Raw genomic sequence first — 16,138 nt, 5'->3', positions numbered from 1 at the left:
CGAGCTGGCCATGAGTCATACCTATCGGAACACTTTCTGATTCAGTGAATTATTATCCCTATAATAATTCACTCGACTCATCGACTATGGACATACTATGCCATTACGCTGTAGTCCCCAGACGATATAAGAGAATCTAATCCTTTGGACCTATCTGTTCTCGGTTACCATATACATATATCTAGGGAAATCTGGGCGTGACATCATATGCGTAGCGGAAGAACATAAAAGAAAATCCTTAATTTTCCAAAGATATGTTCGTCGTCATGCGAAGATTAGTGCGTAAAAATCGTAAAACTTAAAATTACGTGTATGAAAGATTGTGTTACCTAGGAGACCGTATATCCCTAAATCCCTACAGAGAGAGGGTGAAGAAGGTCAAACGTCCTCCTCTCTAGCGGTGATCCACATAGTAGGGTTAGGACGATGCTCCTCAAAACTTCAAGCCTTCTATTTGAGGAGGAGAAGGGGAGGAGAATAGGAAAGGCAACCCAAAAAACTCTAGTCTATGAACCATTAGTTCCCTCCTATTTATAGAGGTCCCATATCGACTTAACCCTAATGGATCTTGCCATATTGGGTATTGGATCTCCATCCAACTACCAAAGCCTCTTAGATTAGTGGATCTTTATCCAATAATCTCTCATTGGCTCTTATTGGATCTCATCTATAAGATTCAATAATTCAAGGGCTTATTGGATATCCAATAAGATATAGGCTTGTTAGAACTCCTTCTGGCTTAGTGAATTATTATCTTCATAATAATTCACTCGACTCATCGATTGCAGACGTACTAAGCCACTACTACATCGCAATCCCCAAATGATACACGGGAATCTAATCCATTGGACCTATCTGTTCTCAATTATCATATACATATAGTTCCTCATCCATCTAATATCCCAGAGATCGTATACCAGGCATGATGTTGTCAAACCCATACGGTTTCTACTTGAGTTTCACTCTAATTGGATTCTCCGGGAGAACTCTTTCTCTCACAATCGGAATGATCCTGGCCAAGGATTTGTCTAAGCAAGAACACATAGGATATTTTTCTTATGATACGGAGAGTGGATGATCCTCTATCGATACTCAATAGTCCTTGTAAGGTTGGCTACCACTCCCGATGACCAATTGTGCTAGATCTGGAACCTCCGGACCTGTAAGTCCAATATCAAAAAATGGAGTACTTATATAGGACATCCTTAGTGTCTTAAGTCTAAGGACCATATACACCACTATGACTACTGAATAACTATTTGACAATAAGGCATTATCAACCATCCAACATTCCATAAATGGATCAATTAGTGAACTCATTCTTCAATGAGGACCTATATGTTGAATCTCATATTTTGATGATGAAACTACTTGATATATGTTTATGATTTAATCTACGTTTTGAGTGACGCAGGGTGCTTCGATCAGGATGAGACAATTAAAGCAGGAACATCATGTTGTGCCGGAGGAACATGTCAGAAGATTGGACGTCGGGCCGATGGATCGGTCGACGTATCGACAGAAGGCTTCGGGCCGTGGACTCGGGCATCGGGCCAAGAAGAGCGGGTATTGTGCCAAGGATATCGGAGTTGCGGAGTCAACTGACCGATTGGGCAATAGGTTACAGGAAAGGACGATGCGCCGAAAAATCAAACGAAGCGTCGAGGGACCAATGACATGTTGGACAACTTGGTTAATTGCTTAGGATTAATTGTCTCGATCGAAGTTTTTGTTTTGAGTGTGCAGGATTGACTACGATGAAAGTAAGACATGCAGTAGGAGTTGCGCCGGAGTCATGACAATGATCACGTTGGGAGTTCGAGAGCTCGACGGAAGTTCGGACAGTCGTCGGAGGTTCTGCGGGAACAAATCCGAGAAGTCCAGAAGCTTGCCAAAGGAGCTCATCGGAACTTGCCAAGTGTATCGTCGCAAATCCAGGAGTTTGCCGGAAGTCCGCAGGAGAATCACCGAGGGTTCATCGGATGATCGACGGAAGTTCGCCGGAAGAAGCGATTGACGTACCGGAGCAAGTTGCAGTAAATGTCTTGGGAAATAATTGTAGTTAGCACAATGATTAAGTTAGAAATGGGAGGTGATCTCATTAACTTAATCTTGGGGCAATTGGGCCCCTGAAAGACCCAAATTAGGCCGAATGGATCAACCCATTCGGACCTGAAATAGTGCTAGGAGGTAGCACCGCCCAGGAGGCAGTCTCCAAGTGAGACTGGGTGGTGCAACCGCCCCAACTAGAGGTGCAACTGCCTGGGCTCAGTCTCCGAGCGAGACTGGGTGGTGCAACCTCTCCTGACAGGAGGTGGCACCGCTTGAGCTCAGTCTTCGAGCTCTGCCAAGCGGTGCAACCGCCTCAGTCAGGAGGTGCAACCGCCCCTGACAGAGGTAGCACCGCCCAGAGGCTTAGTCTTCGAGCTCTGCCAGGCGGTGCAACCGCCCCAGTCAGGAGGTGCAACCGCCTGATCCCGGAATTCCGGGATTTGATCGTTTTGAGCTCCAAATTTGAACTGGGTTGGGGCCTATAAATACCCCACCCATTCAGCACTGAAAGCACAGCACATACACTCGAAATCTTGCTGTCTTTCTGTGTTTCTTAGAGCTCAAAACTGCTAGTTCTCCTCCTTCTATTCTTCAAGTTTGAATTGTAAAGAGAGGAGAGAAAACTTCTGTATGGGTTATCTCCTAAGCCCGTAAAAAGGAGTGAATCTGTAAGAGGGTGGTTGGCCTTCGCCTATTGAAGGAAGGCTTCTAGTTGACGTCGGTGACCTCGTCGGTGGAGGAAGCTAAAAGTGGAGTAAGTCAAGATTGACCGAACCACTCTAAATCTCGGTTTGCATTTCCTTTGAGTATTTTACCTTCACTGCAAACTTCTCAATAGCTTACTGCCCTCTGCAATTTTACGAACGAGTTTCAAGTTTTAGACGAAAATCTGCATTTAGACGTAAAACTGCATTTAGACGTAAATCGGCTTTCCTCGTACAATCATCAGATTTCAGTTTACATTTACGTCTTGATTTCAACTGCATACTGCCTTCTGCGATTTTACAAACGAGTTTCAAAGTTCAGACATAAATATGCGTTTAGACGTAAATCTGCGTTTAGACGTAAATCTGCTTTTTGCAGATTACTTTTTGAGCTGTACAATAGCAGCACACTGTCTTTATACTTCTACTTAAACTGCGTTTTATCTAAACAAGTGATTTACGAATCGGCACTTAGACGTAAATCTGTTTCTTCGTACGAACGTCGGATTTCAGTTTGCGCCGATATTCTGGTTTTCATCATTGCTGCAAACTGCCTGCATAGATTGACTGTAACCTTGCTTAGTATCAACTCTCATACAGAGTTGTCCTTATCGTTCAAACGCAGCTTTCGGTTTTAATCGCAGAAAGTTTTCCGCTGCACTAATTCACCCCCCCCCCCCTCTTATTGCTCTCGATCCTAACAATTTGTATCAGAGCGGGGTATTTCTCATTTCGGATTTACACCCGAGAGAAATGGCTCTTCAAGAGGGCTTTTCGGTCTTTCGTCCACCGTTCTTTAACGGATTGGACTACACTTATTGGAAAACTCGAATGAGAGTTTTCTTGATTTCTCTAAATATGGATTTATGGAATATCGTTGAAAACGGTTTTCAACTTCCCTCTAAACCGATGAACGAATGGTCGGATTTAGAGAAGAAGTATTTTTCTTTAAACGCAAAGGCTATGAATGCCTTATTTTGCGCTTTGGACAAAAATGAGTTCAATCGGGTTTCTTTGTGCGAAACGGCTTTCGATATTTGGCGCACTCTTGAAATCACGCACGAGGGAACTAGTAGAGTCAAAGACTCGAAAGTTAATATTTTACTGCATGATTTCGAGCTTTTTCATATGAAACCAAGCGAAACCGTTGTTGACATGTACACCCGTTTTACAGATGTCGTCAATGGTTTAAAATCACTTGGTAAAAGCTTTTCGGATTTTGAACTCGTTAACAAAGTTTTGCGCTCACTTTCTAAAACTTGGGATTCAAAAGTAACTACTATTCAAGAATCGAAAAACTTGAACCAATTTCCACTTGAAGAACTAATTGGTTCATTGATCACATATGAAATGACGTGCAATGCACGTGAAGAACTTTAGAACCACCTTCCAAAGAACAGGAAGGATTTGGGACATAGAACATTTGAAGACCACTCGAGCACAAGCTCAAGTGATGGTGAACTTAAACTACAAATGAAACAAAAATTAAAAAGTAAAAAGAAAAAGTAAAAAGAACGGAACTATTTTCCATTTCCGGTCACCTGACACAAGCGGCCATCATCTACTTATCCCGAGCAAGCGTCAACCCTGGCAAACAGCACCTCTACAGTCGCCCTTCGTTGGCAACACACCACAGGGAATAGTACCCATCGACTGCATGCATAAATGAGCCCCATAAGGATGTAAAACCCATCCACATCAATTGTAGACCTTTTTTCATCGATCATTTAGGTATAAAAATCGATCCCTAAGGCTAAAGAAAGGGGAGGCACTATTATTTTCACTCTTTTTAGAAACTAATTTAATCATCAAAAGATAGAGTTAGGAACCCCCACCACTTGTGTAGGGATCCTGACGAAGCCAAGACACGCATCAGCTCATTCGCATAATCCCGAGCAAACCTATATTTCCTCGGTCCGATGCGGAATCCATCTCAAGTGAACAAGCAATACCTCATTATTGCTTTAGCCGGACTTTTCCCCCACTTCAGCCACCTCTCGTGACTACCATGTGAACGAAACAAGATGAGCTTGAGCCTTCACAACAGAATCAAACTGTGGTAACTCCTCAGTCAACGACAAGGCAATAACAGATACGATCGGGTATAATTGCGTGAGGCTTCAATACTAAGCGAAGCACATGGTAGTTTTGGGTAAAAGGAAAACTACCAAGCGAAGCACATGGTAGTTTTGGGTAAAAGCAAGGCAATAACAGATACGATCGGGTATAATTCCCTCCCCTCCTCCCCTCCCCCCTACAATACTAAGCGAAGCACACATGCACACAATGGAGTTTTGGGTAAAAGGAAAATTCCATGCATGCCGGAAGCGTGAAATCAATGGGATTGAGCATCAAGTACAGCAGGCCGCCAGACTCCCTCATCACTCCCGCAGGACCACCTTCATCCGGAAGCTGTTTACTGGCGTCCACCCGAGACTACTGATGGACCTTTCAGAGCAAGTAAACCATGGCGAGATAGATGACATTTACATAGGTATACAAAGAAGCAGCAGAGTGCAGCAAATAGCTTTCTTAAGCCAGCAGCAAGGAGATACAGCTACCAACCACTAACTAGAAACCTATCCACCACCTATCTCCTCTGAGTTCAGTCACCTGAAGCAAAATCCCTTCCACCAAGAAAAGGAAAACCACAGAGGAGTGCTTGATAATAGTCACATCTTACCATATTGATCGGTAGCTTTACATCTCACCGGGGTACCAAGTAAGATGGCGAGGAGCAGAAGGGTGGCCTTCCTTGGTTCGGGACATGGGTTGCATTAGCAGATCCATGAACGCCAGCACGATGACCTTGTGCTGCTTCTCCTCGTTCAACCTCAGGTAGCAATGTAACAGTTCCTGAAGGCAACGCCAGTCCCACAGCTCGTGCGCCGCCACCATCTCCTCCATCGACGCCCTGAAGTCGCAGTAGGGGTCCTGCGAGTCCATCGTTACCGTCATGCTTCCATCGCAGAAGGAAGCGTTTCGGCTCTTCGTGTCCGCCAACTGTCGTACACCTGTGCCCGGCTTGGCCTCCTCCATGATGCAGTTGGTGGTTCGCGGGGAGAAGAAGAACCTCTTGGAGCTTATCGGCCCCAACGGGAGGTTATCCACGTCGTCGTTCTCTCGAGCGCTTCGGGTGGGGGAGGTGGAGGAAGAGGAGGACATGGTTGGGGCGTCGCTACAGACGTTTTCCTCGTCGGGTTGAAGGACAAGTATACCGATAGGTGGCTGATGGTTGAGCTTGAGATGATCAGAGGAGGAAGCTGAGGCGGCTGCAAAGTCACAATACAGGCGACAGAATCTGGAGTGGATGCCTACTTCTCTGAAGGACTGGGTTTTAGGTTCTTGGATGCATGTTGGACTGGGCTTTATGTTGGTGATGGCTCCTTGGAGTGACTTCAAGGAAGACTTCAGCTTCTCCATACACCCTTCTCCTCCCTCTGAGGATGCAGAGAGCGAGTCGGACAGAGAGCAAAGCAGGGAAGTGCGAGAGAGGAGTGAGAAATAGACAAATATATAGACTAGTATTAATTAGTACGCTGAGAATTATGCATTATGTATTTTAAGCAATTTAAAGTGATGTTTACCTCCTCAGAGAAAGAGAAGTACCTCTTCAATCAACATGGAAAGAGAAACAACATAAATTAAAGAGATAATTCTTTGCTGTATTGCTTTGCTAAAGACGTCGTTACCAGTTTGAACACTATAAGGAACAGTACTGCTTTGGTGAGAAGAGACAAACAACACTAAACAAGATCATCTACAAAATAATAAAGAAATCATAGTTGGTTTGTACGTAGTTGCTAAGACATACATATATGCACGCATGCATAGAGACAGGGACATGAAAACACACAAACCATAGTGTACATGTTGATGGAATCACTGATGATCATCCGATGGGAACTATTATGGTACAGAACGAGCGTTCGGTCTAAGAATACGTATCAAGATAATGAGTATGTCAAGAACAGATTATGTGCTACGGGCAACACATCATGTTAAGGATGTTCCCGAAGGATTTAGATGGTAGTGCATGTAATTTTCTTTCGCCCATTGCGTTCCAAAGACTGCCTGCAAAGCATCTTCTCTGTGTGCAGAGTGATGTGTATTGACATGATTAAGGGTTTGTCTTGTAGTTATATTTGCGTACCAATTCCGAGCAAAGTTGTAGTTGTCCTTTTGTGAACAGTATTTATCATCGTCTTTACCGGACTGGCAGCTTTTATTTAAAACCAGATCTACGAATACATAGAATTACTAAATTCTTATTGGATTCTGCAGATTGTTCTGCAGAGATGGACAAATCAAGACTGCTGCGAGTCAATCATGTTGTTCTCTTGTCAGGGTGCAACTTGGTGTTTTTGCTTTGGATCCAGCAGCAGTGGACGGTCTAAAATTGGAGATGCTCATGAAACCCAATCTTAAGGAACAAGCAAAGACACTTGGATGTCTAGTCCGAGCAGAAGCTGTAGTATCAACATGAAAACATATGATCCATTCATCTCTGTAGGACTCCTACATCTGCATCAGTGTTGTTCTTTTAGGGAACGCTGGTCTCACAAGCTAAATCCTCTAAGCTTAATGAATGGTTCCCTGGATTCAGTTGGTTCCACCGTCGTCTTCTGGTTCTTCTCCCTCTCTCACCTCCCCCTTGGATCATGGATTCTCCTGAGAGAAGTTGACGAGCACAGTCCCCAACGCCGGTGATTAAAGCAGCGGCTGCAGCTTGCCTTACCGTTCACTTCAGCGTCTGTATCGGTATGCATGCTCCTGCTTAACATTTGGCCGCTTCTCCTCTTCTCCCTCGGTGGTTCTGTAAGCGGACGAAGGGGGGACAGACCATAGCAGTAGTTTAAGATCTGATTTGGCTTGCCGACCGAGGAGTCCACGAATCCAACCTGGAGATACTGCACAGCGTATACATCCATCTCTCTTTCGAGATGGGAGTTCCCATGACCTGCTAGTGTGCAGTGACGAAGCGAGTCATCCAGTGTACACGTGAATTTTCTGATATATACTCAGTTGCCTAGTACAACAGTTCTAATGATGCAAGACCTGCAGCCTTGTTGGCTTCCCCTACTCGAACTCACTCGCTCTAAAAAGCTTGGGCTTCTGCTACACCTACACCGCCAATAATAATAACGATCTCAACAAGTTCAAGTTTGGTACTGTTTGCTGAAGTGGTGGCTTCCGCCCAATTGAACGGCCTACGTCTGAAGGGCCTGCTTGAAACAGCCCGTAGCATTTGGACGGATTTGTCCCCTCCGAAGATAGTTTATGGGCCTTGTGGCCTTTCTTCCTCTTTGCCTCTCCGTTGCGACACCCCTCGAGATCCGTTAGTCGTCAAGAACCTTCCCTTCTCGCCGAACGCTTGGTCGAGGTAACGTTGACTCGTCTCACTAGAGATCGGCAAGAGAATGAGCGGCGTCGGCGTCGCTCGCCAGGCGGGAGTGGTCAAGATCTTCGACGCCCACTGCCACCTCCAAGATCGGAGGATTGCCTCCGTCGCGCCCCAACTCATCCGCACCGCCCTCGACTCCGGCGTTCAACGCTTTGTCGTCAATGGCGTCTCCGAGGTTGGGATTGTGCAGCTTCTTTCTTGATCGATCCTTTTACCTTCTTTCTTTCTTTTCTCCTTTTAGATGGATTGGCATATCGTCAAGCAGATGGGGGATGAGTACCCTAGCATAATTCCGTGCTTTGGTCTTCATCCCTGGTGAGAACTGTCCGTTCCCCTGCCTGTATTCTCGAACGGGTTTTGGATGACCGATTTCAAGTTTGTGTGTCGAGCAGGTACGTTAACGAGCGATCCCCAAACTGGTTCAAATCGTTGAGGGAATTCCTCGCTGAGACACCGGGGGCCGCGGTTGGTGAGGTTGCGTTCGCTTCTTCCTCTTTTGTTCTTGTATTGTCCATGATTTAGATGTATCTTGATTAATATGATTCATTTTTATCTAGATTATGTTAATCTAGTTCTTTCTTGGTTAGTTATAGCATTACGTTCTTTTCAAATATCCTTAAGTTCCGTATTGATGAATGATGAGCATGGCATATATTAACTAAGGTCTTAAAGTAGCCAATGATTGTTACTGACTTGGACCCAATCTGTGTTTTAGTTTCATACACGAGGATTGCATGTTCATTGAACAGAAGCACTTCGAACTGGCCTCCTTGTAATAATGTGAAAAAATAAAGATGTAAAGGGAAAGTGTTATTTATCAGAATTTTATTTTGATTACTTCTTTTATTTGAAAATAATCTGTCATAGATTTGAATCTTGTTTTATGCTAGCCTTAGCATACTGTATTAACATGGTACGATTATGCAGTCATGCCGTGCTGAAGGTGTGTCAACATTTTGTTGGTTTGCAACAGAGTTCATGTTGAGTTGATTTGTGTCAGAGGCACAACTATGGCATGAGCCGTGTAACAAAAATTGAATCATTACAAGTGCAATGTTGGATTAGGTACAGACAAAGGCTAACGTACAAAATCGGTTGACTTTGAATAATCCTATCTTCATTGATGGTCCTTCAAGATCTACGTACCAGTTGGATGTAATGGTAGTAGTATATTTTAAAAAATGGAAAATCTCCAGAAAGCAGAATAAGTCTAGTGTATTTGTTGTTGAAATTACACAAAGATGATTATCCAAAGCCTTCTAATTTGCTTTCTAACGATCGCGAATCTTGATTTATCGGTAGTGTATGTTAATATATATTTATATATATATGGGTTATGCTGATTCTTTTGGATGATATAGGATGTTTCATGACTGAGTATGCCTATTCCCATCTTTTACACACAGAATACATTTGTTTGAAATAAAGTTTGTTTGATAGTAATATGTTGTCATGATTTTGGATCATGCATGCTAGGTGATGTTGCATAGTTTTAACCTCTGAAACCTGTAGGGTTGGGAGCATTGTACATTTGACATCTACATGGGTTAGTGTTTCAAATTTTCTTGAATGGTAAAACTCAGGTTCAGTGAAACATTGTCGTTTCTTCCCATCTTCTAGACCCTCAGAAAAAAAAAAACAAAAGAAGTGAAGGGAAATGCATTATCCTTTTGGTTGAATGGTTATGTCTTGTACATGTATCTAATATTAACTTGTGCTTAAACATATGCAGATTGGTCTAGATAAAGGTGCCCATGCCAAGAATATTGATTTTGGAGAACAGGTGAAGCCCATTTTAACTTTTAATAGACTAATTTGATTTTAATGCTTATCTTTGACATTTTGTTGTCTTGTTTCATCTAGTTACTTCATTCCCTGACTCTGCAATGAGCCTTTTGTTGTCGTCTCATTGCAACTGTCATTGAACTTTGTTTTTCTTTTAGGTGGATGTTTTCCGGCAGCAACTTGAACTCGCCAAAGTCTTAGAGAAACCTGTTTCTGTCCATTGCTTGCGTGCTTTTGGGGATCTTCTAGAAATCATGTTGTAAGGCTTTAATTTAGTACTCGGCAATTAAGAAACTGATTTTAAGTTTTTCTGTTTATTGAAAGTAAGTGTAATAAGTTGCTAGTCTGGAACATGAAAACATCAAGAAGTTGGTCCAAGAAAAAAAAATCCTATAATGTTCTTGTTTGCCTTTTTTACATTTTCCCACATGACTACTCTTATAGTTTTACAACATGAGAATATCTGTTACTTTCAGAATTGTCATAATTTCTAGGTGGTCATAAGGATGTCAAAGAATTAAGTGCTTCAATTTGTTGTGACTGGTAACCATCCTAGCTCCAGAGAACTTTGTACTTTGTGTGTTATTCTTGAGCAATACCTTCGGTATTACGTGAGTGCCAACCAACGGGATTGGGTGAAGTTATTAAACACAGCCTAATTCTCCTATAACTTACAGCAAAATTCGACATCCAATAAGAGCCCTTTCGAGATTATTACGAGACAATAGTCGTCGACTTCTCACACATTGGCAATTGGTTATACTAAGAGTAGTTTGTCAGTATATCACTTTGCAAAGTAATAACACCAAAATGTAGATATTATGCGGGCTTACTCGGAGAAGGTAACCAAAAAGATAATGAAGTGGGCAGACTTGGGAAGACGACCACAGGAGTTTAAAGTTGGTGACTTGGTATTAGTGAAGCTCCAACCAATATCACTCCAGCTCTTTAGGCATAAAGTGCACAAGGGATTGGTGCCTAAGTACAAAGGACATTTCTCAATTATTAGTAGGATAGACAATGTCTCTTACAAGTTGCAACTATCGGCATAGCTCAAAATTCATAATCTTTTCCACGCAAGCAACTTGAGAGTCCACCACTCAGACCCATAAGATATTTCCCAAAGCGTTCCAACTCGGCTACCCCCCACTAGAGTCTTCTATGAAAAGCGAGTTAAAACCATTTTAACGGATCACAAGATAAAGCTACCGAATGAAGCAAAGTAGATCGAGTACTTGATGATGTGGTGAAAGCTTTCCCAAACAAAAGCCAGTTGGGAGCCTGAAGATACTCTGTGATACAAAGAAGCAGTCATCAAAGCCTACCAGTAAGCATTGACAAGGGCGTCAACAGTTTACGTGGGGGAAAATATCACGAACATTTGTCGCACACCCGCAATATCTTGATCAACAAACCGTTTGCCACTTTGGTTTGCTTGTACATATGTTTGGCAGCGTGTTTTGCCTTGGTTTTGTGTGTTTTTGCTTGAAAACTATGAGCAGGAACAGATCGCAGCGCTGTGGAGTGATCACTCGCCAGAATAGAAAGCCCCAAAATGACCTCTTTTTTGCATGCCACGACTTGTTTTCTGCAAACTGTGGTGCAGTGCAAAACGTTAGTCATTTCAACACCCTTGAACCCCCCAGGTGGTACTGGGCTGGATAGGGGTTTGGGGTAGTGTTGGGCATAAGATTGGACTTCACTAGTTCGCACGTTAAGCCTATGGGAACTTGCCATCATGCCCGACACTCGGTGAGCGGTCATTTGCGGACTTGCAACTGTTCGTTTGCCATCTAAAGTCCTTGTTTTCTCTTTTCTCTCTTGCACACCGAGTGTTTATTGAATTGCTTGTAAAGTTGACATCTTTGCAAGACGTCCGAACTTGTCCGCTGCTTGCTTTCGAATTAATCGATTTGCTCTTTTGTAGGTCTTTCGGGACCTAACTGAAGTTGCAACTAGGTTAACCCTTTGCGGACAGATAATATAAGGGTGCCTCACTACTTCGGCAATCCCAGCTAAGTCCGTGACATTTGCGCAAGAGTGCCTCACGACTTAAGCAATCTCAGCTAAGTCCGTGACATTAGTGCGAGGGTACCTCACGACTTAAGCAATTCTAGCTAAGTCCGTGACACTGTCGCAAGGATATCTCACGACTTAGGCAATTCCATTTAAGTTCGTGATAATACGGCTGGTCAATATATTTCAAAGCACTTATTTTCCTTCAAATGTTAAATGTTTCATTGAAGAGGTCTTAGTGAACTATGCCGATGCTAAATGTCATTTCTTCCAACATACGAATAAGGTTAGATAGTATGCAATATTTAGCTATGTTATTTTTGTGTTATCTTCATTTGCTGTTCTATTTTTCTCACAGTTTCTTTACATTGATACTTTTGGATTATGTTGGTTTTCCTTCTATCAACACAATTTGCTTGAAGCATCCAAACTTCTTGTTGCAAGAGACAAGGAGAAGCTGGTGTGTGTGTGTACTTAATGTCAGTCCATGGTACTGAGCTGATCTGTTTGCTCAGAGACTAACTGTTTATGCTGGATTCTTAATTATGTGCAGAAGTTCTTTTCAGGTAGTACAATTAATGACCATTCAGATAATCTGATTGTTAAATGTAAAATTATGGATGAACATGATTCCAAAGTGTCAGTAGTGCTACCTGCTTATTTAGTTTATTCATCCACTGTTGAATTTATACCTTGATCTCGTGATGGTAAGGCTGCAGACAATGAACCTTGGGATTTCATCAAATAAAGTTTCTGGCTTCTTTGTGATAGACTTTGAAAGAATTTACGTTGAGAAAAAAATGGTTTTTAATATTTTGTAATTGTTGTTTTTAAAAATGTGATGCATCAAAAGTATCTCTGTTAATTGAATGTGGAGCTTGTCTTGCCAATGGTGGCTGCAACAGGAGTGAAGTAACTTAGTTGTTTGATCCATATCATTCTGTACCTTGATGAATCTGGTAACAACTCAATTTTATTACTATTTTTCATGACCAGATCCACGGGGCCTTTCCCAGCAGGTGTTATTTTGCATTCATATATCGGATCTGCTGAGTTGGTCCCTGGCTTGGCAAAGTTGGGATCGTACTTTTCATTTTCTGGGCATCTCACATCCATGAAGCTGGAGAAAGCAAAGAAGATGCTTAAATCGGTTGGTATTAACGTGCGTTATTATGCAAGTACTGAGGGAGAAAAACTTTTTACTGATTTCGGAATATTTTCGATAGTCACTTAATTTGACCCCAGAGTTGTTGTCTAGGTACCCAAAGACAGAATTTTGATTGAGACAGATGCCCCCGATGGATTGCTATCAGTGAAGACGAGTTCTTCGCTTCCATTTCCAGATGTTGCTTCCATAGCAGAGACAGAAAACCAGTTTGGAGATTCAGCTGCAGAGGCAACAAGTCTGTCGAAGGAAGGACTAAATCATCCTGCCAACATTCATCGTGTAAGTTTGTTATATATATTTCACCGAAGATTACAAATGTCATACATAAAAAGGAGCAACATTGCCCCTTTTTTAGTTGATTTAACCTCTACAATCCTGAACCCAACTTAGTCACTGTCTAAAATACGGTAAGAATGATGACATGATTTTTCAGGTGTTGAAATATGTTGCAACACTACTTGAAATGCCCGAGGAGGAGCTCGCTGAGCTGAGTTTCCAAAACGCTACTCGCTTGTTCTCTTATCCTGGTTCAAAAGTTAATTCTGATGGCTAAGGTCTGTTTCTATGTAACAGCAGCACAGTCTGGCATGTCTACATATCATATGAACTTTAAGCTACAGCTACTTCCATTGTTAAAAGTACTATGCCTATATTACTGCTCATGACACGGATCAACGATCTGGATGGGTGACGTTTTTTTTTTTTGTTTGTTGGTGTAAAAAAAAAAAAAACCATCAGTGTTTTCCTTCAAGAATTATTTGATTACAATTGAATCACGGGCAGTTTTGCATGGGACAGCAAGCGATACACGGAAGACATGGTTCATCGTGTGGGTTCTTCTGATGCTTCATGGTGGTGGAAAGATTTTAAAGGAAAATTTGTCTATATGTTCCTGCAAATTTAGTTTAGTGTGATGCTGAAATCTTAATGGATTTTCTTTTGGGGGAAAAAGAATCGGCTTCTACTAGAGAGAGAGAGAGAGAGAAATTACATTAAAACAGTCCACAATTAGTGGCAATCAAAACAGTCCACAATCTAGTAGCTCTGATCACGACTTTGTCCAATCTAATTGTCCTAACTATGGCTTCAGAATCGTCCAAGGCCAATTCTAGTTTGAACTGATAATATTTTATTATTTTTAATTGAAATTTATAATATGAAAAATTATAATTTTATTAGTAAATTTTAAAAAATAAACGTACAACTATAATGAGTGTAACTATGTAAATGACATGAAAAAAAAAGGTTGATAAAATTGAGTAAAATTATAAAGTTTTAATTGCTTAAATCATCCATTCGATTGATGCATTAAATAGGAGGTAGTTGTATTCGTGAATAATCTCTTGGTTTCGTTTTGTCGCATTTGTCTAATTGTTGTTGAGCTTCAATTGATTCGAGGGTTTTATTCAATTAAATTTCAGGATTTGTCCTCCCAAGTTGAAGGCATGCTCGACAGCTAGATGCTGGAGTTGCCAAATTTGCCTTGTGATCATCGTCAACATTAAAAATATCATTATGTATTATGTCCATCATTCTAAAAATGTCAATCATTATGACTATCGTTTATCTCAAAAGAAGTTATTAGATACATATTAAGCTCCAAGTTCGAGCCTAGTGATCCCCCTTCGTTTTTTTATTATTTGTAATAATAATTTTTCTTCCGATTTTACTATCATGCTAATTTGATCCATAGATGTACAAGTTTTAAAGGTATATTGTTCTCTCGTATAGTTAGCATCTGCTCCTAAAATTTTTGTACTAAGTGGCTAAATTATCACTTAAGTCATCTAATTTAGTACTAGGATAAAAAACATAAGTAACTAAATAAATCAATAATGTTTTTTTAAAAAATTATCCATTTTGATTTCATAGTAATTATTATCATATTTAAATCAATATTAATATAAACAACTAAAAATATGTAGTAGGATAATAAACACTAGACAAAGTATAAATTATATTATTAAAATTATTATTAAAAAAAAATTTACATACATAACAATGCTATGGATATAAACTAATATGCCTAATATTATTTATAATAAAAGTACATAGTAATTCCTTATATTCAAAAGATTATTTAAACAATTCATAAGTAGAATTCATTGGATAGAAACATCCTTATAAAATCTTATGGATGATCTTATAAGAATGAAATAATTTGTTTAACGGGAGAAAGAACAATTTCAAAGATCTAAAACCTTCTTGTACACATACATTCAAAACATGACAAACATATCTAATATAAAAGGGATACTATCAAAAGTAAGTTGATATACTTCATGTAATTCTAGAATAAAAGTGGTAATTATTATTGCATTGTCAAAACCAATAATTTTTTTAAAAAAATTAAATATATATTGGCTTATGTTGTTTTTAAAAAATTCTAAAAAAATATTTTTATATGGTCTAATCACTATCAATCCAATGACAAATGATTCACATGTACGAGTGCATTTGAGAGTGATCATTCCAAATATCAACACAAATATAAACATAGCCATTCAAAGCTCAATTTTTTATTATTATTTTCTTATAAAGATCATCAAAAGTGTGGGTAAGATTATTATTGATAATAATCCATAAAATCATTTTTTTGTACCAAAACTAAAAATAAATATGTAATAAAAATTAATCTAGCTAATGCTTCATAATAGAAAAACGAAAAGTGTGATTAATAAGGTACTCAAAAATCAACGTTTGACTTTTCTTTGTACCAGTTTATGTTAGATATTTTTTCTCAATATACTTTTGAAAAGTTTCATATCCTCCTCTTTTAAATTTAGAATTTTAAAATGTAGCTTAACAATATTTGACTTACTTTGACCTTCATATTGGTTTTCTCCAACTCCACATCAATGTTGATGTGTTACCTTTCTTGAGTTGTCACGAGCAGATTTTCAAATATCTCTTTGATAATGAAACAATGACTTCCACTTACCATCGAAGGAGAGATCTTAAAAGCTTAAGAGCATTCAAATTTCAAATAGTACTTAATCAAAGTTGCGA

The 16,138-nt window shown here is 40.3% G+C and overlaps 1 protein-coding gene across 2 annotated transcripts; it reads left to right on the top strand.

Moving 5' to 3' along the window:
• Positions 1–8,035: 8,035 nt before the first annotated feature.
• LOC135582839 (uncharacterized) lies at positions 8,036–13,919 on the top strand. 2 transcript variants are annotated; one of them, XM_065120734.1, is made up of 8 exons: positions 8,036–8,335; positions 8,402–8,475; positions 8,553–8,634; positions 9,893–9,943; positions 10,104–10,204; positions 12,958–13,123; positions 13,220–13,408; positions 13,563–13,919. In XM_065120734.1, exons 1-8 carry the CDS (start codon positions 8,177–8,179, stop codon positions 13,680–13,682), a joined length of 942 nt encoding a protein of 313 aa, XP_064976806.1. In that variant the 5' UTR covers positions 8,036–8,176; the 3' UTR covers positions 13,683–13,919. The 2 variants fall into 2 exon arrangements, with proteins under 2 accessions (XP_064976806.1, XP_064976807.1); XM_065120735.1 differs by having other exon boundaries at positions 8,050–8,335; positions 12,958–13,111.
• The last annotated feature ends 2,219 nt before the right edge of the window (positions 13,920–16,138 follow it).

Source organism: Musa acuminata, chromosome BXJ2-8 (assembly GCF_036884655.1).
Source record: "Musa acuminata AAA Group cultivar baxijiao chromosome BXJ2-8, Cavendish_Baxijiao_AAA, whole genome shotgun sequence".
NCBI lineage: Eukaryota > Viridiplantae > Streptophyta > Magnoliopsida > Zingiberales > Musaceae > Musa > Musa acuminata.
This window is presented reverse-complemented; position numbering and strand designations above follow the sequence as displayed.